At 36.7% G+C, this 20,945-nt stretch overlaps 7 protein-coding genes, 2 long non-coding RNA genes and 1 other non-coding gene across 16 annotated transcripts; 4 read left to right on the top strand and 6 right to left on the bottom strand.

Moving 5' to 3' along the window:
• Positions 1 to 13: 13 nt before the first annotated feature.
• Positions 14 to 1,742, bottom strand: ASHR2 (ASH1-related protein 2). Of its 2 annotated transcripts, NM_127522.2 has the most exons (2): positions 546 to 1,546; positions 14 to 469 (listed from the first exon to the last, which is right to left on the bottom strand). In NM_127522.2, exons 1-2 carry the CDS (start codon positions 1,531 to 1,533, stop codon positions 432 to 434), a joined length of 1,026 nt encoding a protein of 341 aa, NP_565457.1. In that variant the 5' UTR covers positions 1,534 to 1,546; the 3' UTR covers positions 14 to 431. The 2 variants fall into 2 exon arrangements, with proteins under 2 accessions (NP_565457.1, NP_849991.1); NM_179660.2 differs by having other exon boundaries at positions 14 to 1,742.
• Positions 1,743 to 1,823: 81 nt separating this feature from the next.
• On the top strand, positions 1,824 to 2,753 carry AT2G19630 (F-box and associated interaction domains-containing protein; the record flags this gene model as incomplete). Of its 2 annotated transcripts, NM_001124875.1 has the most annotated exons (2): positions 1,824 to 2,043; positions 2,281 to 2,753. In NM_001124875.1, the coding sequence occupies 2 exons, from the start codon at positions 1,824 to 1,826 to the stop codon at positions 2,715 to 2,717; spliced, it is 657 nt and encodes a 218-aa protein (NP_001118347.1). The 2 variants fall into 2 exon arrangements, with proteins under 2 accessions (NP_001118347.1, NP_179553.1); NM_127521.1 differs by having other exon boundaries at positions 1,824 to 2,717.
• A 1,217-nt stretch (positions 2,754 to 3,970) lies between these two features.
• NDL3 (N-MYC downregulated-like 3) lies at positions 3,971 to 6,943 on the top strand (the record flags this gene model as incomplete). 3 transcript variants are annotated; one of them, NM_127520.4, is made up of 10 exons in its annotated part: positions 3,971 to 4,342; positions 5,034 to 5,133; positions 5,233 to 5,330; positions 5,438 to 5,526; positions 5,630 to 5,690; positions 5,797 to 5,883; positions 5,969 to 6,046; positions 6,127 to 6,183; positions 6,280 to 6,471; positions 6,582 to 6,943. In NM_127520.4, the coding sequence occupies exons 1-10, from the start codon at positions 4,283 to 4,285 to the stop codon at positions 6,801 to 6,803; spliced, it is 1,044 nt and encodes a 347-aa protein (NP_179552.1). In that variant the 5' UTR covers positions 3,971 to 4,282. The 3 variants fall into 3 exon arrangements, with proteins under 3 accessions (NP_179552.1, NP_001077918.1, NP_001323956.1); NM_001084449.2 differs by lacking the exon at positions 3,971 to 4,342 and adding an exon at positions 4,665 to 4,934; NM_001335640.1 differs by lacking the exon at positions 3,971 to 4,342 and having other exon boundaries at positions 4,938 to 5,133; positions 6,582 to 6,803.
• On the bottom strand, positions 4,320 to 4,650 carry AT2G07245. The gene has a single exon (NR_140200.1). It is a non-coding gene; the product is annotated as an other RNA (long non-coding RNA).
• On the bottom strand, positions 6,848 to 8,994 carry AT2G19610 (RING/U-box superfamily protein). 2 transcript variants are annotated; one of them, NM_201756.2, is made up of 4 exons: positions 8,653 to 8,994; positions 8,072 to 8,497; positions 7,236 to 7,996; positions 6,848 to 7,158 (listed from the first exon to the last, which is right to left on the bottom strand). In NM_201756.2, exons 2-4 carry the CDS (start codon positions 8,477 to 8,479, stop codon positions 7,071 to 7,073), a joined length of 1,257 nt encoding a protein of 418 aa, NP_973485.1. In that variant the 5' UTR covers positions 8,480 to 8,497; positions 8,653 to 8,994; the 3' UTR covers positions 6,848 to 7,070. The 2 variants fall into 2 exon arrangements, with proteins under 2 accessions (NP_973485.1, NP_179551.1); NM_127519.3 differs by having other exon boundaries at positions 6,909 to 7,996.
• Positions 8,995 to 9,079: 85 nt separating this feature from the next.
• On the bottom strand, positions 9,080 to 13,964 carry KEA4 (K+ efflux antiporter 4). Its single transcript, NM_179659.2, has 20 exons — positions 13,392 to 13,964; positions 13,152 to 13,195; positions 13,003 to 13,067; positions 12,840 to 12,903; positions 12,660 to 12,721; positions 12,477 to 12,552; positions 12,250 to 12,324; positions 12,049 to 12,120; positions 11,874 to 11,957; positions 11,697 to 11,765; positions 11,437 to 11,514; positions 11,151 to 11,239; positions 10,923 to 11,019; positions 10,790 to 10,843; positions 10,593 to 10,688; positions 10,211 to 10,399; positions 10,059 to 10,136; positions 9,869 to 9,913; positions 9,620 to 9,709; positions 9,080 to 9,535 (listed from the first exon to the last, which is right to left on the bottom strand). The coding sequence occupies exons 1-20, from the start codon at positions 13,657 to 13,659 to the stop codon at positions 9,452 to 9,454; spliced, it is 1,779 nt and encodes a 592-aa protein (NP_849990.1). The 5' UTR covers positions 13,660 to 13,964; the 3' UTR covers positions 9,080 to 9,451.
• Positions 13,965 to 14,710: 746 nt separating this feature from the next.
• Positions 14,711 to 15,153, bottom strand: AT2G00650. Its single transcript, NR_143659.1, has one exon. It is a non-coding gene; the product is annotated as an uncharacterized misc_RNA (transcript).
• Positions 15,154 to 15,200: 47 nt separating this feature from the next.
• On the top strand, positions 15,201 to 17,658 carry ACO1 (ACC oxidase 1). 2 transcript variants are annotated; one of them, NM_127517.5, is made up of 3 exons: positions 15,201 to 15,705; positions 15,789 to 16,009; positions 16,110 to 17,658. In NM_127517.5, the coding sequence occupies exons 1-3, from the start codon at positions 15,580 to 15,582 to the stop codon at positions 16,693 to 16,695; spliced, it is 933 nt and encodes a 310-aa protein (NP_179549.1). In that variant the 5' UTR covers positions 15,201 to 15,579; the 3' UTR covers positions 16,696 to 17,658. The 2 variants fall into 2 exon arrangements, with proteins under 2 accessions (NP_179549.1, NP_001324863.1); NM_001335639.1 differs by having other exon boundaries at positions 15,247 to 16,009; positions 16,110 to 17,522.
• Positions 17,659 to 17,712: 54 nt separating this feature from the next.
• AT2G19582 lies at positions 17,713 to 19,329 on the bottom strand. Its single transcript, NR_140639.1, has 2 exons — positions 18,220 to 19,329; positions 17,713 to 18,100 (listed from the first exon to the last, which is right to left on the bottom strand). It is a non-coding gene; the product is annotated as an other RNA (long non-coding RNA).
• On the top strand, positions 17,781 to 20,800 carry TET2 (tetraspanin2). The gene is made up of 3 exons (NM_127516.4): positions 17,781 to 18,106; positions 18,192 to 18,498; positions 20,230 to 20,800. The coding sequence occupies exons 1-3, from the start codon at positions 17,913 to 17,915 to the stop codon at positions 20,539 to 20,541; spliced, it is 813 nt and encodes a 270-aa protein (NP_179548.1). The 5' UTR covers positions 17,781 to 17,912; the 3' UTR covers positions 20,542 to 20,800.
• Positions 20,801 to 20,945: the final 145 nt, after the last annotated feature.

Raw genomic sequence — 20,945 nt, 5'->3', positions numbered from 1 at the left:
TTTCAACTTAAAAAGTCAAAAAAATTATGATTTTTCATTCAACCAAAGAAAACTGATGCTCCATTATTACAACAAAACTGTTTCCGTGTAATTCCACAGACCATTACAATTGATTCTTCAGACTATCTAGGAGAAAACAAAAAACCTAGATATGGAATTCTAGAGCTAGAATACTTATCGAATTTTCAAAACTGAGTAAAAAAAAAAAAGTAAACATCAAACAACAAACAACATTGATTAACGATGTGGTCCAAGACAAGTCTCTTGTTGTTTGGGTCTGGCTGCATCAAACAAGCTTGAGATTTTCGGCTGATCAATTCTTTAAGCTAACCTTCCTCATTGATTTACGCCAACTTCATCCTCCTTAACGCTTCCACAAACATTACATTCAAGAACTCTCGAAGCATCATGAGTCTTCGGGGGAAGCGGAGCTAGAGTGCCAAAACAATTCTCCTTCTCACACATATATCTCACAAAAAAGTAAGCATGAGGAAAATTAGATTCATCATCCACACCATTTCCACAAACTTCTTCTTCATTCTCACCTACTGAATCTTCCATCTCTTCTTGTTCATCTTGATCCTCCATCTCTTCCATAATCTCATTCTCATCTTCCTCACCTTCAGACCAACTAAATTCCACTTTGCACCGATCACAGTCACACTTAAAACCGTAATCCTCAAGCAATCTCTTTTGTCTACTCGAATAGTTCATGTTCACAGGGAAGTAGCTTAAACAAACTTCTCTACCTTCAGGAACATCATGAATCATCCTAATGATGATATCAGTATTACCATCAGAAGCAGAGTCAACATAATCGAATCTACAAGCATTAGGAAGACAATCATGATTGAAAAACGAAGTCTTTGGATAAATCCCATAAGCTCGCACAGATCTTTTCTCATTCGAAACAGAGCACGGTTCCATCAGACCAAAGGCGTTAACTTTATCCTTTGACAGTAAAGCCGCCGTGAGATCCGGCGAGATAGACACCGGAAGAGATGGACACACGGAAGATAAAAGAGAATGAAGAAACCCAGCAGCTGCAGAATCACCCGCAGAACAAGAAGGATCTCCATTGCTGCTGCCACTACCTTGGAGAGAGAGCAAAATCTGGAAATCAGAAGGAGAAGCAGCGGCGAGATTGTAAGCAGAGAGGAGGAAACGAGCTTGGACTTGACGATCAGAAGGTTGATCGGAGAATGCAGAGGAGGATGATTGGTGAAGCCGGCGAAGAGATTCGCAGAGCCAAGGAGTATGAGAGGCGAAGCAATTAGGGCTACAAAAGGAGACGAGAGAGCAAGATTGACATTTCTGATGCGCCGATGAAGCTAACAAACGGAAACAATGGTCGCAGTAAGGAGAAACAGAGGAGGAGAGAAATGGAAAAGCAGAGTAGAGAAGGAGAGGAGACTCTCTGAGGATAACTTGTCCAGCACGAAGAGACTGTGCCGCCACCAAACTCCTTCCTCTTCCACCGATTTCTGCAACCCTAAGCAGCGTCTCCGGTTTAGCTCCGCCGTCATTTATCATAATGGCCGTCGTCGATTAGGGTTTTCTACAAAACTAAAACTATTTATATGGAAGAAACATGAGAAACGCTAAAACGGTAACGTTTCATCACGTTTGAACTTTAAACTCGTTAGGTTATTTGGTTGGGCCTTATACAAGCTTGGAAACTTTGGGCTATACGGGCTTTCTCTCAGTCCATGTTTTTACCATTGTGATTAACTTTTTTTTGGCTTTTACTTGCCTTTGTTTTACCGCATTGGTTTCTTCTTCTACAAGGAGTCTCTCTCTCTTAGGGTTTATTTATTTCGGCCATGAAAACGTCTCTGCGCTTAGAGGATGGAACTAAAAACTCCTTGCAGATCCCAATTGATCTCATTATCGAGATATTCTTGAGGTTGTCGGTGAATTCTATAGCGAGATGTCGTTGCGTATCGAAGCAATGGGCCTCCACACTTAGCCGTCCATATTTCACCGAGTTGTTCTTGACTAGATCTTTGGCTCGCCCGAAGCTATTGTTCGCCTACAGAAAAGGTAGCGATTATTTATTTTTATCGTCACCTCAGCTTCAAAATCCTGATGATGATCATAAGAAGTCGTCTCCTGTAGTCGTCAATTATCATATGCATCATATTTTGACCTTAGGAAGTGGAAACATGTCATGGAGAACGATCCAATGTTGCATACCACATCGTTCTTTCGATGGAGGGATATGCATTGATGGTCTTATATATTATTATGCTGGGGTCAACAACAATGATATTGTGATAGTTTGCTTTGACGTCAGGTCTGAGGAGTTTAGATTTATTATCGGAGCACTGCATCATGGATCTCTCATAAACTACAATGGGAAACTAAGTTTGTATCTGCCGTCAACAGTTTATTCCCGTTTTAATGGAGTAATAAGAAGTATTAAATTGTGGGTTCTTGAAGATGCCAAAAGGCAAGAATGGTCTGAGCATACATACATATTGCCTGCAATGCATGATATAATGAAAACCACAGATTTACGTTGTGTTGGAATGACTCAGACAAAGGAATTTGTCTTCTGGTCGATAAAAGGTATGCGTTTCTACGTTTTCTACTACAATATCGAAAGAAACACAATCAAAAAGGTTGAAATGCAAGGAATGGAAGCATTTAAAGAGAGTAATGTTTACACCTTTCTGGATCATGTAGAGGATGTGAAGCTAATGCAATTCTTTTAATTAGGACTTTTTAAGTTGACACCTAGCTCTTTGTAATAGAACTAGTTTGGATCTTGGTTCTCATCTATTCCTCTCTGATCTTAGAACAATATTTATAATGCTGGATTGACTTTCTTATGACATTTTTGTTTTCAGAAACTCAAAAAAAGAAAACTGAGTCCCAAAATAATATCACCTCGTCGGACTGAGTTTCTTATGAGTATTAAAATGTGGGTTCTAGAAGATGATGAATCTCATAAGAAAACTCAGTTTGGATCATGATTCATCATCCTCGTTGGACTGAGTTTTTTTATGAGATTTTTGTTTTGTTTGAAAAAATATATTGAGAAACTATTAAATCGTTAAAGATTTCAAGTTCAAGAGAATTGTATGAAAGAAAGAATGTGATTGATTGATCCTAATAAAAAACAGTATGTTCTATTTTTTTTTAGTATGATATCAAAATTTTCTTGATTAACTATTAATGATATAATATAAAAATCGTCAAAAAGCATAAAAATGGTAAAAGTTATTAATCTAACATAAAATTTACTTGGAAACAATACAATTTGTTTCTTCTTAGCCATAAAATTGACAAAACGATATAATATACCGTAAAATCTCTATAAATTAATAATATTGGGACTGCAAAATTTATTAATTTAGAGAGGTTTTAATTTATCGATAAATTAATATTCATTATTTTATAGAGAGATTTTCCTAATTTAATAACTTTTAAAAAATTTCTATAAATTTTTTTTCATTATAGAAAATATTGTTCTAAAATCAATAATAAGTAAAAATCATATCATATTTAGAAAACAACATCAAATGTTTTTGATACAGTATAATATTAAAACTAAATTTTAAATAAAAATAAATACAAATTTATGGAAAAAAATATTAGAAATATATTTCAAAGAAATTTCTTACATATAAAATATATATATAATTGATACATTTATGTAATTATTAATTAATGATATTGATGGAACCATATATTTACATAGAACTTTCAAAAAAATTATTATCTTATTATTTATCGATTTGTGTTAATTTTTATATTGGTTTGGTCCCAAATATTAATTTATAAAAATTATTAATTTATTAAGTATTAATTTATAGAAGTTATACTGTAACTTATAAAAACTACGAAGATCCGCAAGTGACCAATCAAAACTTCAGCTACCAAATTAGTAGAGATAAAATAAAATGAATTATAGTATGAATAAAATGAGAAAATGATTACAGAAACGGCGCCGTTTAAAGATCGGTGCAAATCAAATTGAAGAAGACTCATCGGCGTCGGTGGGAATGATTTGATTAACCGCTGGACAATTAAACGCAACGCGGCTTTGCTTATAAGACTCAGACATCGAGACAGAGAGAGAGAGAGAGATAAGTAGTAGTGGTCCATTCCATCGAAGAAGAAGACAAAGTGAAACCCAAAAGAGCCGTTGAAGCGTACAATCTAAGGCAGTACCCACAATAAAGCTTAAGACTTTATTATTGTTGCTATCTCTTTCAATTTCAGTTTCAAGATAGAAAGAGCAAGAAAGGCGCAGTCTTTGGGGGTTTCTCGGGTCATGGTGGGTTTAAACAACGCCGTCTCACTCGACATTGAAGAGATCTGCAATGGTGGCAAGGTTTGTTTACGCTTTGAGCTACCAAATTTTCTTCCTTTTCTCCTTTTGTCTTCACTCTTAGGCACTAAGAACAGTCACATTTCGTTTTCTTCCTTCTGGGTTATTACTTTCCCGAAATAGCATCTAATTAGCTCCCTGATTTCTAAAATCTAGCTTCAGTTTCGTGATTGAAATCAATTTTGTCTATTGTGTTCTTGATTTTAGTTTGTATGCTTAATTTACTTACTAGTTGGGAGATTAATACTACTTCATTGATACCGAAAAGTTGTTTCACTTTGTCATCTGAAATTTACAAGTTGGGTGTTTCTTTTAGTTTGATTCTTTGTTCTTCTTGCCTAAAAGGTCCAAGAGATTCCCTTGAAAATGGTATCTTTTATTGGCTCCATGATTGATATATAATGTCTGACTTTTTTTAGCCATAAGTTATCTCTTCGTACTGATTTTTCTGAGTCATTGCACATGGGAGAATCTCTTGAGGTCCTTAATATTTTTTGTTGTCTGGAACAAAGTTGGAATGTTCCTTTTCTTAGCTGTATCCGATTTAAAGAACACAAATTAAAAATGTTGAGTTGATTTTGGATGAACACTAATGGTGAGGATATGAGAATGAAGCATGTGGTATTGTTTATATTTTTCTCTTAATTTGGATGTAGACTGATTCGTTTCTTGCTTATTTTCTTATCTCTTGCAGGAGCATCATGTCAAAACTTGCCATGGTTCAGTTTCAGTTGTAGTATATGGAGATCAAGAGAAACCAGCATTGATCACTTATCCAGATGTAGCACTAAACTGTAAGAGTGGCGAATATACATTTGGTACATGATTTGTTTTCATTTTAACATCATTTGGTAATCTGATTTTAGATTCTTGTATGTTTTTATGGCTGCTAGATATGTCTTGTTTCCAAGGATTGTTTCTATGCCCTGAAGCAGTGTCCTTACTGCTCCATAATTTCTGCATCTACCATATTAGTCCTCCAGGACATGAGGTTTGCAGAATTGATTGTCTTGAAACAATTCATTATTTTCTTTGTATCTCCCTTGCTGTTTGCTCACGTTGTGTTGGGTTCCATCGTTTCCACAAGAGTTTTTGCAGTTTGGAGCTGCTCCAGTTTGTTCCAATGATCCGTCACCTTCTGTTGAAGACCTCGCGGACCAGATTCTTGAAGTATTGAACTTCTTTAGGTAAATCTTGAATCATGTTTCGACTAACTCTCACTCTAAATTTGGGCTATCATAACAAGAGTAATTTCCGCTATTATCCTCTAACTATCTATGTCTCTTGCAGCCTCGAGGCAGTAATGTGCATGGGAATCACAGCTGGTGCCTACATCCTTTCCTTGTTTGCTGTATGTACTCATTGAGGCCTCTTGAGGATTTATTTGTAGCTGCATTCTCAGAACATTATACAATAATGTAACTCATTACTTATCAGTGATTGTTTTGAGGTTGCAGATTAAACATAAAGAACGAGTTTTGGGTTTGATTCTTATATCGCCTCTATGCAAAGCACCCTCATGGTCTGAATGGTTTTATTACAAGGTTTCTTTTTTTCACCTTCCCATAGTAGTTCATATGACTGTACAAAAGGTTCTTTCGCATAAACCGATGTTAAAACTTCCTGCAGGTTGTGTCAAACTTATTGTACTACTATGGCATGTCTGGACTGTTAAAAGATATTTTCCTTCAGAGGTACTTCAGTAAGGTAATCTTTCTTGTGATTTCTGAATGAGATCCGTATATACTTAATAGTTACCGATTAATCTTGTTCTTAAATTACGACAGGAAGCTCGTGGTAGCTCTGAAGTTCCAGAGCGGGATGTGGTACATGAATGCAGAAGAGTGAGTGCTAAACGCCTAAACCTAGTAGTTATTTCCAGATGATTTTACTGCTTTTCACCACCTTGATTACGTTGTTGATACGACATGTTTATACAGCTGCTAGGTGAAAGACACGGTAGTAGTCTTATGCGGTTTCTAGAAGCAGTTAACAGGAGACATGACTTAACTGATGGATTGAAGAGTTTGAAATGCCGTACACTCATCTTTGTTGGCGACCAATCTCCTTTCCACTCTGAAACTCTTCACATGGTGACAGCATTGGACAGAAAGTACAGCGCCTTGGTTGAGGTATGCGGTTTAATGTAAAAACAGCTCTGGTAGCTCTTAACTTCTCTCCGAGACTAAAGATTCAGGCTTTTAGATTCGTGGAACATGCTTTGATGTTTTTAGAATTGCAGGTGCAAGCTTGTGGATCAATGGTGACAGAAGAGCAACCACATGCAATGTTGATACCAATGGAGTTCTTTTTCATGGGGTTTGGATTGTATCGGCCTGGTCGGGTTAGCGATAGCCCCCGGAGTCCACTAAGTCCGTCATGTATTTCGCCAGAGCTTCTATCACCAGAGAGTCTTGGTTTGAAGTTAAAGCCAATAAAAACTCGGGTTCCCACGAAATGTTAAAGCCACCACACACGTTGATTCATTGTATTCTTCCTCTCATATTTGGTTTATCAATTCAAATATTCTTTTATTAAATTCGTGTTTGTACTTTGTAATCGATTAACTCAAAAACTCTTTATTTATAAGAGATAGTTTTAGCGTTTCTCGGTTGGTATGTCTCTAATGTTGTTTCAGAAAACATGAGAAGAGACTAATATCTTCAACACCATCAAAACAAGTTATATAAGAAACTATTTGGAATGATCTGTATAGTGAAACCTTGGATGTTTATTTCCCTGAACGCGAGCATTTACATGTCAGTTTCTTCTTTTTACACGGAGCGCCACATGTGTAACAGAACTCGTGTTTGCAATGTCTGCCAGGAACAAAAAGACAGATAGTTAAAGTCAAATAATATAAAAGTAGGCTCAATAAATAACAAATGTCCAATACCTGCAAGTCATTTGTTGGCAGCCGCCACCATGTTGAACGATGCTCTGACACTGGGAACACTTTTTCCATCCTTGTGTCTTCACAAAAGACTCCAAAATCGCCGCGTCAGATTTCAGGTAAGACTCCGACTTCTTGAACTCATCGCATGTCTTCTTGTAGTGCCACGGAACATGGCATTTTTTGCAGAAAGACAAGCCGCACTCCATGCACTTCCGTGCTTCTTCTGAGTGCCGAGGATTTTTGCTTATGTGCCTAATGAGGTCGAGGTCCGACATCAGAAAAGAACAAGATGGGTTGGGACAATAGACTCTGTCTTTAACGGGGATAGCCTTCTCCTTCTTGCGCTGGATCATAAGAGTAATAGCATCAGCATCAGCAAAAGCTCTACAATCCTCTGGCACAAGATCATTCTCGCAATCCGGGTAAGGGCAGATTGCTGTGTTCCCTCGTAGTATTTGTTCGGATGAGAAGGGCTTCCTCATGCACGTAACGCAGATGCGGTGGAAGCAGCCTTGCACCTCAAACTTATCATTAGGTGAAACGTAAGCGTAGCAGACTGGACAACTCTCATACTCGGTGTCGCCTTCACACCATCTAGTTTGGGAAGCTATAGCATCTTTTGCTAGCTTAATGACAGAAACGATGTCGTCTCTGCTTACAGTTGCAAGTGCCTGACATGACGTGAATCTTGTCTGAAGAAGAGACACATGCTCCAAAAGTTTTGCTACAATGGACTCGTTAGGTGCAGCTTTACGAGTAACCTGTAAAAACAACATGAGAGGTGTACAAACAGGATACTGGATTCAGGGTAAAAGAAGAAAGAGAGAGAAACATACGTAGGCCAAGATATTGGAGTCGTCACAGAAGAATTGGATACGTTCGATACCAAGTTCCAAGGCCCATTTCAAGCCGTGAATGATGGCAGCCAGTTCCGCAGCTTCTGGGTGTGCCGCCAGCTTTTGGTTTCTCAGAGCTTTATTAATCTCCTGTTTCGTGTAATCGTGCGAGTCACAGAGGGACAAACCTAGACCAACGACCAGCATCGTATCATCCTTAATAAGCTCTTCACTCACCAAACCCTTGGAGTATAACCGATATGTATGAGTTGTGGCCCGAGGAGGATTCTCCAAGGAATCAAGATCAAGCTCCTGAGCTAACAAAGGGTGTTGAGTTTCTTGATCCACACGTTTAAGATCATCCGCGGTGATTGCATCCTTTATCGCTAATTCCAAGTGATTATCCATGGCGATGGCGGTATATATCTGGAGGTAAAACAAAACCAAAGTAAGTAAAACATGTTCTAGTGGTTGGATTTATATTTATATTCAAACAACAACACTCGGATGATACAAAAAAAAAACCCACTAAGAGAAACCTAATTCCAGAATTAAAACTTGAAGATTTGACGCTCACATACCTCCAAACCCCCACTTGAATCAAAGCTCAGACACGTTGATCGAATCAAGCAAGAATAATTACAAAAACAAAAAAAAAAGAGAAGCAGATCAAGCTTGATCAGACACGTTGATCTTAGAGAACAAGATGAGGCGAGTTTGTATGAAACTGTTTTGATCGTAGGGTTAATGGAACCTATACAATATATATATAAAATAAAATTAGGACAAACAGCGTTTTAATTACAATGGAAATCAATATCTAAAAAGTTAAATTAACATAGAAAAATTCATATAAAAGGAAATTAAGATAGCCCCCGTAGTCCTCTCAGTCCGTCATGTATTTAGCCAGAGCTTCTATCTCCAGAGAGTCTTGGTTCGAAGCTAAAGCCAAATAATACTCGGCCTCCCACGAAATGTTAAAGAAATCTTTGGTGTATCAATTCAAATTTGTGTTTATACTTTGTAATCGACTAACTCAAAAATTCTTTAGCTTTTTATCGGTTGGTAATCACTACAATACGTTGGAGATGTTTCTTATTTTGTTTCAGAGCACATGAGAAGAAAGTAAACAAACTAAAATATAACCTCTTCCTACCTTTTTACTCAAAAAAGAATCCCAAAACAAAAAATTGAAGTGAAGTTACAAGTCTCTGTAATTATCTTCGTGTAGAGAGATTTTATACAGGTTCCTCTGGGGGTTCTCTTCTGATATCTCAAAGCATCTATACATTCGGAAGCTCCCATTCATTGCCTTTGCCTACCTTGAGACCAAATGTGGCTTCATGTTGCGTGTTATGCTGTGAACATACCATCAACACTTCAAGAGTCGTGAAGAGAACCTTGGATCATCAGTGATATACGCTTTGCACTCTCTGAGTGATACAACTCTCCTTTGAAACCAATCTGTACAGATGAAGATTATAGTTCATAGTTGAGTTTGAGCCAAAGTCATTGAGAGAGACACACACGACGATGATTTGTATTTACCTCGGTTGAGCTGTCGGGAGAGAACCACCGTAAGAGCACTCCTAAATGTACAACTGCTGGTATCAACTTGAATAGCAATGGTGTTGTTACCTGTTACATCATTTAATTTGTTTAGTAATTATACAATATTGATACTGGAGTATGTAAATTCTACTGTTATTCATTGATAAAGCAACGTCCGTGTCAATATTCGTTTATTCGTTTTTGAATATGAACTTATTATAAATATGATGAGGAAATAGACCATACCAGGCTTAAAGCAGTTGTTCCCAGAAGCAGGAGGTACAATTTGCTCTGCAAATAAACACAAAACCCCTTCATTGTTACTTATCGCTCCACCAAAAGCAAATTATGAGAAATCTATTATGGTCACACACGGTTTCAAAGATATATGCTAACATATAATATAACTAAGCATCAATAATCATAGAGAGCTTACCTCAATTAGGTGAAGATTAGATGCTCGACTTAGCAGAACAAAAGCAAATTCCCCAATCTGTGCAAGGGACATACCAACCTACAGACAAGAAAACCTTAAGGCTTCTTTCGAATGATGAGAAAGAAGGAAAAAAAAAAGGGTTCGCTTCTTACAAGTACTGCAGTTTTGTTATTGTATCCAAAGACTTTAACAACGATAGCAACTACCACCGTCTTTATCACTATCACCAGTAACACAGCTGCTAGCAGAATGTCAACATGGTTCCACAAGAAGTGCATATGTATCAACATGCCGATACTAGCAAGGAACAGTGCTGCAAAAAAATTGCGGATGGGTTCCACCTGCAAGGAAACAGAAGCGATCAGAACAGGTTTATATGAAAAACTTTGGTAGAATGTGCCAAAGAAAGGAAACGTATTTCATCAGGAAACCAAGATAGTATATAAGCAAGAAAGACACTTTCAAAATAAGAGAGTGGCCAAAATATATGGGTAGAGACCCTCTAGTTCGAAACAGTCAAACTTGACTTCTTGCCTGTTCAAGAGTATGCTGAGCGAGATCAGTTGTTGAGATCATCACTCCTGCCGCAAAGGAACCCAACTCCAGACTTAGACCGAGCTTGTCACTACACTGAAGAAGCCAAAACGATACTGGATTTAAGAAATGAAAATTCGAGAGTCACAAATGTGCAAACAGCCAATAGCTAAGAAGAACAAAGGGATCAGACTAACCCAAGCGACAAGTAAACAAAATGCTACAGCGGCCAACTGATAGAGCTCATTAGTCTGTCAAAGATTGAAAAACGCTTGAGTTGATAAACAATTTAAAGACCAAAACTGGAGCAGGTAAGAAATGTGTCTATACCTGAGAAGAAAGGCTTGTCATAAGTTTTAGAAACCAAGGTACCCAGGTACGGGATAATACAAACAAAGCTCCCAAAAACGCAATCAAAATAGCCAACCTGGAAAGATATTAAAACCCAGTCAAAAAGAAAGTGTAACCAAAAACTAGGTTTTATTGTAACAAGTGAACAATGGAAGCAGGGTATTGTCGATAGTTTCATAGAAATTCGTGGAAGAGAAAAATACATACGATTTCGCCATGGACAACACTCCTTGAAGGACACCAGATGTGCCACCAAGAACTGGCAGGAGAGCAAACAGCAAGCCCACAGCACAATCCTGGTGATTCATGAAACAGTAAATTAAAGTTCTAACAAAAGTACTTGCTGCATGCAACATACTACCTATTGGAATTGGATTTGAATCATATTTCGGATCAAAAGGATATGCAGTTTTAGAATAATAGGAAAAACAAAAAAACGTGTGAAAATGATAATAGAGAAGCTATAGTTTTGAGAGTTATCAGGTAGAGATACCTGAAGAATAAGAGTTCCTACAGTTATCTGGCCATGTAGAGCACTTATGCTATTTCTTTCCATTAAAAATTTCAAAACCTGGTACAAGAATCATGGGGAGGTAAGGATAACATATGACAATCAAGTCTAAAGAATACTTTAGGAAAATATAACTGGCACAGTAAAGAAAAGAGAAAATAAGTGAGAGTAGGGAAATATTCAAACAGTGTAGAACAAGATCAAAATATTAATTGAAGTACACATAGGAAATTAGAATATACCACTGCTGTTGATGACATCGATAGAAATGCGCCTACGAATATTCCTTCTGTTAGTTTACCGCCACATAACTGCAATGAAGAAACAGCTAAGTCAACCTAATGCACTCTACATACATGTCATACCACAAATGCCTAATAACTCATTCTTAACTCGATTGCTACACTTTTAGAACATACCGAGGCTGTTATTCCACTCAAGCACATGAACAAAAATATCTGAAGAAGACCTCCTGGAATAGCTACTGCACGAACCACACGAAGCTGCAACCACGCAGTACAATAACTGACTCAAAAGTTTCAATCGCATTGACAAAGAAACCAGACAAATATAAGAGAGTGAAAACATGCAAACCTTCGCTGCAGAAAATTCTAATCCTAAAGCAAAAAGGAGAAAGATAACACCAAACTGAGCTACTGTTTCGACCTGTGCTACACAAAAAAATTATAAATCAAGCCCTTGTCCCAGGCAATCTGGTAGTCATGAAAACATACAAACGTATATGAAGAAAAAAAAAAAGATGAACTTTGAAGTACTAAAGCTGATGTAAGCTACCTGCACCATTTCACTAACAAAGCTTAACCCGCCCGGTCCAATGATAGATCCAGCCAATAGATACCCAGTAATGACCTGCCATAAGTAGTGTAGAAATTAAATAACGCTGTCATGGTTTGATTAGTAAGAGCTAGCAAAATCATTTCTACAATGCCGGAAAGCTGGATACTCAATGCTAATAAAATAATATTGAAGTCACAAGCTTTGCAAAGGAAGTGTGTGCTAACCGGTTGACCCGCACAAGCAAAGGCAATTCCACCACAAGTAGCAGAAACAATGACGACGACCAAATCTGATATCAGCCTACAAATGTACCGATTTAAGAGAGATGCCCCCAACAAAAAAAAGTAAGTTAGATACTTCCAAAATATAATCGAACGAAGAACTTCTCTTACGAATGCTATACTCACCTTAAATCTAGCTGCAGTACAGGGTACTTGGATTTTGGATTGGACATTATAAAAACGTTGTCCTGGATCAAAATCGCAGCAAATTCACATCACGAGAATGCCTTTACATATGGGTACATAACAGATTATACATTCTTCAGCAATATATAGTACAAATAATTTAGGACGATCGAAGCTTACCTTCCTATCTATCAGTCTTGGAGTATCCTCTACGCCATTCTCGTTATCCAAATTAAAGAAGGATCTAGAACAAAATCACTCATATGTTATAGTTTGCTTTAACCAGTGAAACAAAAGTAAAAAAACAGCCAAACAGGGCAAAATAAGCATCAGAAAAACTCACTTCTCCTCCTTGGTCTTGGTTTCATTTTTCTTTGGCTTAACTCGTGCAACAGTCTCTAGAACCGCCTAATGAGCACAACACATGCCTTTAATTAAAAAGAAAGAAAACATAGAGTAGTTAAAAAAAGATCTAAACTTGCAACAACCAACCTGCTGATCAGCAACACTATTATTGAAGCTTCCTGGATCAGGAACTGCAAAATCGAAACAACACAAAAGCATTAATTGCTATAATGTGGGCACAAAGAGAGAGTCTAAACCACTCAGCTAATCAATGATAAATCCCTAGAGAAGAAGGATCAATAATAACAAAATTGAAATCCCTAGAGAAACCCTAGCTCAGGTAACAAATAGAAGAAATGAAGATCTATCTAGTGAGAGAGGAGGAACCTTCGTTCTGGTCATTATCAGGAAACTCTTTCTCAAGTGCTCGATCGATCATATCAGCGAAACTATCTTCCCTAGGTTTCGCACTCGTGGCATTGGACTCAACGACGGTTCCATTGATCTCACGTGTAACAACTGAGTCAGTCTCGTTATCTGACTCGGCGGAATAAGCAAAGGAGAAGAAGAAGAAGAAAGTACAGATCAGAAGAAGCGTTAGAAGCCTCATCGTTATCACAGAGAATTTGTCAGTGTTGTTTTTACACCGCCGCATCTCAGTGAATGTGGCGCGGCGGAGCGATAGAGAGAAGAAGAAGAAGTAGAAGAAGCACACAAAGATCTCTCTCTCTCTCTCTTTCCGGTGGTTGGAGAACGAGAAAGCACAAAGATTGAGAGAGAGAGGGAAATTAATTTTATTTTTTTATTATTGTTTATTGTTTGCTTAAGGGCAAAATGTTAATTAAAGTCTCCATCGATTCTGGAAACTAAAAAGTGTGTTAAGAACACGCGCCACCGTTAGCGCGTGGTTCAGGGAGTGAGAACAAAAATCATTTATACAACAAAGTGAACAAAGTAAAGGTGATAGTTGCTGAATTTGCAAATTGCGTATTACACTTTAACATTTTTATAATTTTTGTTTAGGGTTCATTGTAATGTTTGGTCTCTTTTGGCTTGTTTAGTTTGGAGTTTAAGTTTACCAAATTCTCATACTTAAAAGAAAATGTACCTAAATTGGAAAGAAAGGCTCTTGGTGAAGCAGAAGGTTTAATGGGGTTACTAAAACAATATATGAAGACTCTAAAGAGGTCTTATGACCCTAACTAATATCAATAGCATGAAATTTGAAAACGTTTAGATATCTTGACAAGGTATTAACTTTTTGAATAATTAACTCCAACATGTTAAAAGTTGAAATGTTGAATCAATTCGTTGTAATCTCAAATACACGCATGTTAATGATATTTAAAGTCCGTGTTAACGATAAACCATCATTTCGAATTATGTAACATATTACAACACCAAATGACCAAAACAAAAGATTCAATAACATTACCATTTCTTCCTCAAACAGTCAAACTAAACGAAACAAAGTTATATATAACTGAAAAGTCTTTGTAGATTAGGTCTTGGCCCGTTTACGCTCTAAGGGGCCGTCATGGTTGAATTTTACACCACATAAAAAATATATTTGTCGGTGCTGATTTATATAGACTAGAGCTACACTAACTAACGATATCCGAAATATTCGACCCCAAAAAGTAAAATGATAACATTCTTTAAACACAATCCCAAATTCTTTACAAGGTGTTATAAAATATGACACACAAAAATATATATTCAAAACCGAGAGCGCCCATAGGAGGGGCCAATTCTTTCGCTTAATTCCGCTTAGACCCACATTATTTCTTTTTCTATTGCAAATGGTGTGTAGTACTCCGGTAATCTCAAAATAAACAATTCGATACTGTACCTTTTCACAAATCTATTCTCAAGTAACAATTCGATACTGTAGCTTTAGGCCAAGTAGATTTCTTCATACCAAAAAAGGGTCATATTATCATTTGATGAGTGTTATAGAGCTCCTTGCTAAACACAACACCACGCATATCCAAATTTGGTGACACCAGAATAACACATTTTACAAGTACGCCAATGACGCTTAGATGGGTAGTTTAGTGAAGTTTTAAAGAAAAAAAAAATCAGTGAAAAGAAAAACATAATACACAATTAGACATGATGGCTAGGTCCATCGAATATGAGTAGGGATAAGAAAAAAAAAAAAAAAAAAAAAAAACTTTCCTTGTGAAGAAGAAAGAAACTTCACATAAATGATGTTACAAGGAAACACAATGGGAGTGACCCAAAACCATTAAGAAATTATGAAAAATTCAAAAACTTGTGATCACATGGTTGTATGGACTGAACTTGGACTTTTCTTCAATCCTATTGTTCATTTTACATTTCCAAAGCAGATTCTTATACAATTTTTTATTCATTAAACGTAATGATGCTTCAAATTCAATGAGTTAACAGAATAGTGTTGAAAGAAACTATTGTTTTTGCCTCCAAGTAGGCAACTATGCCTCCTAACACACAAGAGAAACAGAGATTTAATTTTCACTTATGCCTATAAATACTCTTTCTAGATTGCATTCAACAAATCTGTGTGTGAGAAAAAGTAAATAAAAAAGAGATGGTTTTGATCAAAGAGAGAGAGATGGAGATTCCAGTTATTGATTTTGCAGAGTTGGATGGAGAGAAGAGAAGCAAGACCATGTCACTTCTTGATCATGCATGTGATAAGTGGGGATTCTTCATGGTATGTATAACATCTTTATGCACAAGGCAGTGTTTTCTAAGATATGTCTACTGTATATCCTTAAAGAGTTAGTGAATTTTCAGGTTGATAATCATGGAATTGATAAAGAGTTGATGGAGAAAGTGAAGAAGATGATTAACTCTCACTATGAGGAGCATTTGAAAGAGAAGTTTTACCAGTCAGAGATGGTCAAGGCTTTGAGTGAAGGCAAAACCTCAGATGCAGATTGGGAAAGCAGTTTCTTCATCTCACATAAACCAACTTCAAATATCTGTCAGATCCCAAACATTTCAGAGGAACTCAGGTAAAGTAATTAAGAATTGAATAGTACCAAAGGCTCTACCATTTTTACCTGTTTGCTTATTTAACTAAACAATGTGAGAGGGTGAAATTGATATTTGCAGCAAGACGATGGATGAATATGTTTGTCAACTGCACAAGTTTGCAGAGAGACTCTCCAAGCTCATGTGTGAGAATCTTGGTCTTGATCAGGAAGACATAATGAATGCCTTTTCTGGTCCAAAAGGTCCAGCTTTTGGAACAAAAGTGGCTAAATACCCAGAATGCCCACGTCCTGAGCTTATGAGAGGGCTGAGAGAACATACGGATGCTGGGGGAATCATATTACTCCTGCAGGATGATCAAGTGCCTGGTCTTGAGTTCTTTAAAGATGGGAAGTGGGTTCCTATACCGCCATCCAAGAACAATACCATTTTTGTCAATACCGGTGATCAACTAGAGATACTGAGTAATGGGAGGTACAAGAGTGTTGTTCACCGTGTAATGACAGTGAAGCATGGAAGTAGACTGTCGATTGCTACGTTTTACAATCCGGCTGGTGATGCCATAATATCTCCAGCTCCAAAGCTCTTGTATCCAAGTGGCTACCGTTTTCAAGACTACCTAAAGCTTTATTCAACTACCAAGTTTGGAGACAAAGGCCCCAGACTTGAGACCATGAAGAAAATGGGAAATGCGGATTCAGCCTAGGATGCATCTGGAATTTGACGCTTCTGTACTCACATCATAAAAACTTTGTCTTCTTCTTGTGTTTCCTTATAATTTAAATAACCAGCCATGTCAGAATCTTGCTGATTCAGCTATACTACTTCACTCTTCTTTCTTCACTTCCACTTGAAAAGTTCCAAAGCCAAACTGAAGCAGTCTCATCAAGCTCTGTGTCGAACTTGAGATTAGACAAAGAGCTTGTAATCTAAGCTCTAAGATTGACAGTCAATTTCATGATTTATAAGATGTAATTCAACTCTTAACGTAATCCACAACTCCGCCATCATCTCTTTCCATATTCTCTCTGATTTGACTCATTTCCTTCCCAATTCCTAGAATCAAACAAATAGCATTTCTATATCAGCATCTAAAACTGAAAGCTAAGTGTGTATTGACTCAAAATTCTTCTCCAATCGCAATAAAATCGAGATGAGAAAAATTCATCCATATGTTTTGGTTCACACATTCTATCGAGCAGCTTGTGTGCAATCCCAATCCTCTGAACCAAAACAAAAGCTTATCTCTTGACCATTACCCGACATTTCACTCATCAGCCAACGACAAATCCTGCTCCGAAACCTCTAATGCTTGGAAAAGAAGAAAATTCCGATTTCCGAACAATGGAACTTACTCCATTTTGCATTCTCTGTCGAAAGTAACATACGTTCAATGCAAATGACCCAAAGTCGTCGGTGCCACGTGGATAGTTCTCACTGGTTGATGCATTCGGTAACTCGCAGAATGGAAGAATATTAACACAAAAGGCATCTCGCGTATCCACGTGTCCCGTTCAAGATTCCAAATTCTAAACCAAAAGCCGGTCCGACCAGATTAACAAGTTCTCTTTATTACATCACAACCCAAAACTTGTTCAAAACCTAACTTTTCATTGCTAAACATATTTTATTCTGACATTCACATGTTAACTTTAATCCAATATCTAATTCTTTTTTCTTAAAACCACCGTTGTCGAAAAATCCAAATCAGCAAAATCAGTGATTAACCGGACCGGACCAAACCGAACATCGTTTTCTGTAAATAGCAGTAACTGGTTTCACACATCCCATCATCTCTAACCACCGACCTCATAAGTCATTAAGACAAAAACAGAGACACTCCTCTCACTCTCATTATTTCATTTTCTTTCCATAAAAAGCACGAATCTTCAAGAACAAAGAGAGAGAGAGAGAGAAAATTTAATGGCGTTAGCGAATAACTTAACGGCGATACTCAACTTACTAGCGTTACTCTGTTCCATACCAATAACGGCGTCAGGTATATGGCTAGCTTCAAAGCCAGACAACGAGTGTGTCAATCTCCTCCGTTGGCCCGTTGTCGTCCTCGGCGTTCTCATCCTCGTCGTCTCCGCCACAGGCTTCATCGGCGCCTACAAGTAAGAATCAAAGAACTTCAAGACTTTGAAAACATAGACACAAATTGAATCATAAAGATGTAAACTTTGAGCTCTCATATTTCAGGTACAAGGAAACTCTACTGGCGGTTTACTTGTGCTGTATGGCGATATTGATCGGACTTTTGCTGGTGGTTCTTATATTTGCATTCGTCGTGACCCGGCCCGATGGATCGTATCGGGTTCCGGGTAGAGGTTATAAAGAGTATAGGCTTGAAGGGTTCTCGAATTGGCTTAAGGAGAACGTTGTGGATTCCAAGAACTGGGGAAGGCTAAGGGCTTGTTTGGCTGATACTAATGTTTGTCCTAAACTCAACCAAGAATTCATCACCGCCGATCAGTTCTTCTCCTCCTCTAAGATCACTCCTCTCCAGGCATGTTCTTTCTTCTTTTATTCTCTTTTATAAAAAGAACCCCGAAATTTCTAGTTTCCGGTTTAGGTTTGGTTTAGAGGTAAATCTAGACTAAATATCGGTTATGCAACTATGCCAACGAATCATTGTGGGTTTAATTAGATATTATTAGATGATTAATGGAGATAAGATACGAAGTAAAGAGAATGTTTTGTAAAATCTCTAGATTATGTGAGACCTACGGTTTGTTCTTGCCATAGAAAGATAGGTTATTTTTTCTTTCAAAAAGTAAAGTATGTGGTTTTAAATCAAAAAGTTAAAAAATTTCTCTTTAGCTTTTGTGAAGATGTCCAAAAGAGAATTGTTCTTATTCTCTATATTCTTTTTTTTTGTTTTGCAGCTTTAAGTTATTTCGTTTTGGATTTCCTCATCTTTGAAAAAACTAAAAAAATATTTTCTGACTTAATTAATCTTATGTTTTCTAGTGTTGGAGAGAAACCTACATTAGCTTTCTTAACGTTTCGCAGTTAGTGCCATTTTGTGGTAAAACTCATAGATTAGGCATATGTAATCACCATTATTGAACACATATTTATTCCTAGTAGACTGGTGTAGAAGTTGCTGGAGACCAAGTCCACAAGATTATATAGTAAGATAGTCAGATTTCAAAATTATACACTATCATAAGGACCCACCCATGCACCCACAATATGGTACATGATAAACTATGTTTTATCTGTGTATTAATTATATTTTTCCTTTGTCACTATCTCACTCATAAAATTCAATGATCCCATTCACTTTAGATAGTGTTTTTCGTGATCACAACTCAAACTTGACAAAATTTCCTACTTTTTCTATTTAATTTTATTAATTAAAATCACTCTTAAAATTCATTGTCATGTCTTTTATGTCTTTTAAGCTTTAAACATGGAGAGATTAAGGGTGATTTAAATAATTTTATTCCTAAAACTTCTATAGCAAGTTGTCATCCTAGTCCATTGTCACTGTAACAAGATTGGAACCACTAATAATTAAATAAGCCTAGATGCTGAGGTCTCGACTGAATTTTAAATCTTTTAGTCATTAGACATTATTAAATATTGGACCAATGATTTGATTCAATAATTACGATCACAAGTCTTTGTCTCCATCATGAAACATAATAGATAATTATATCCCTCCCATGTTGCCCCACTCACATTATAATTTTTCTTATTGGATAAATTAGGACTCAAGAAAAAATAAGTTTATTTCTAAGAAAGAGTTATACAATTTCTCGTCCTCGAGACAGAACCAAAATTTACTCATAAGTAAAAGAAGATTATTCTGTGATAAGATTCAACATGTTTTTTCATTTTTTTTATGTACTTTCATACCAAGCAAGCAATTTTTTAGGTTTCTTGTAGTCGTTTTATTTTTATAGCTTTCAGACTAAAACTAGTGTTTCATTGTTTTAGGTCTTGACTCTTGAACTCTTGATTGTTTGTGTTTGCCTTTAGTATATACTTTTTTTTTCTCCACATGAACCCATAATATTAACCATGTTAAGCAAAATGAAATTTTTGTTGTAAACACAAAGGGCAGACGCAAATGGTAGCGTTTGTGTTTACAATGTGTAAATATTTTTTACCAATAAAAAAAAAGTGTAAATATCTTTAAGACTATGATTATCATATTTGAAAACATGGTTAAGCATATATTTGGTCAAATCTAATTATGACAATTTCTTGAACATTTGTTGTTTTACAGTCCGGCTGCTGCAAACCACCAACCGCATGTGGCTACAACTTTGTGAACCCAACACTGTGGCTAAATCCAACCAATATGGCTGCAGACGCAGACTGTTACTTATGGAGCAATGACCAAAGCCAGCTTTGTTACAATTGCAACTCATGCAAAGCTGGTTTATTGGGAAACCTTAGAAAAGAATGGCGTAAAGCAAATCTCATACTTATCATCACAGTCGTTGTTCTCATATGGGTTTATGTTATTGCTTGTAGCGCGTTTAGGAATGCTCAGACTGAGGATCTCTTCCGCAAATACAAACAAGGTTGGGTCTAAAATGTGTTTGTGTCTATAAATTTGTTTGTAGTTTGTTGAGATTGGAGTTTTCGGAAATAGCTCGTCATATTATGATTTCTTTGTGTGTGGAAAAGGTTTTTTTCTTTTTATGGATTTTGTTTCTATGTTTATCAGTTTATGTTCGACAAAATGGCACTTATCTATGTAAACAAACAACTGACCCTAATTGGAAAACTGATTGTTGTCATAGAGTTTTCTCAGTTTCTTCTATTAAGAAAAACTTAACCGTTGGTTAAAACGTAATTATCAACAAAGACTTCTCTTTTGGTCTGTGACGTTGATTCCAACGATAAGAACAAAACCTAATCTTTGTTTTCTTTTGTCAACAATAGTACTATCACCTTTGTTCTTAACTATTTTTTTGGGAACTTAAAATTGACAAC

Source organism: Arabidopsis thaliana, chromosome 2 (assembly GCF_000001735.4).
Source record: "Arabidopsis thaliana chromosome 2, partial sequence".
Lineage (NCBI taxonomy): Eukaryota > Viridiplantae > Streptophyta > Magnoliopsida > Brassicales > Brassicaceae > Arabidopsis > Arabidopsis thaliana.
Note: the sequence above shows the minus strand (reverse complement) of the source record. Positions and strands in the feature narration are given on the sequence as shown.

Excerpts from the sequence above, each read along its gene's own strand:
- ASHR2 (NM_179660.2), bottom strand. The coding sequence starts at position 1,533 with ATGATAAATGACGGCGGAGCTAAACCGGAGACGCTGCTTAGGGTTGCA.
- AT2G19610 (NM_201756.2), bottom strand. The coding sequence starts at position 8,479 with ATGGATAATCACTTGGAATTAGCGATAAAGGATGCAATCACCGCGGAT. Across the intron at positions 7,997-8,071 it reads ACTCCAATATCTTGGCCTAC|GTTACTCGTAAAGCTGCACC; the intron begins GTATGTTTCTCT and ends TTGTTTTTACAG. Across the intron at positions 7,159-7,235 it reads TGCCAACAAATGACTTGCAG|ACATTGCAAACACGAGTTCT; the intron begins GTATTGGACATT and ends TGTTCCTGGCAG.
- KEA4 (NM_179659.2), bottom strand. The coding sequence starts at position 13,659 with ATGCGGCGGTGTAAAAACAACACTGACAAATTCTCTGTGATAACGATG. Across the intron at positions 11,020-11,150 it reads GTGTTGTCCATGGCGAAATC|GTTGGCTATTTTGATTGCGT; the intron begins GTATGTATTTTT and ends ATATCTTTCCAG. Across the intron at positions 10,137-10,210 it reads ATAACAAAACTGCAGTACTT|GTTGGTATGTCCCTTGCACA; the intron begins GTAAGAAGCGAA and ends TCTTGTCTGTAG.
- ACO1 (NM_127517.5), top strand. The coding sequence starts at position 15,580 with ATGGTTTTGATCAAAGAGAGAGAGATGGAGATTCCAGTTATTGATTTT. Across the intron at positions 15,706-15,788 it reads ATAAGTGGGGATTCTTCATG|GTTGATAATCATGGAATTGA; the intron begins GTATGTATAACA and ends GTGAATTTTCAG. Across the intron at positions 16,010-16,109 it reads AACATTTCAGAGGAACTCAG|CAAGACGATGGATGAATATG; the intron begins GTAAAGTAATTA and ends TGATATTTGCAG.
- TET2 (NM_127516.4), top strand. The coding sequence starts at position 17,913 with ATGGCGTTAGCGAATAACTTAACGGCGATACTCAACTTACTAGCGTTA. Across the intron at positions 18,107-18,191 it reads GGCTTCATCGGCGCCTACAA|GTACAAGGAAACTCTACTGG; the intron begins GTAAGAATCAAA and ends CTCATATTTCAG. Across the intron at positions 18,499-20,229 it reads CTAAGATCACTCCTCTCCAG|TCCGGCTGCTGCAAACCACC; the intron begins GCATGTTCTTTC and ends GTTGTTTTACAG.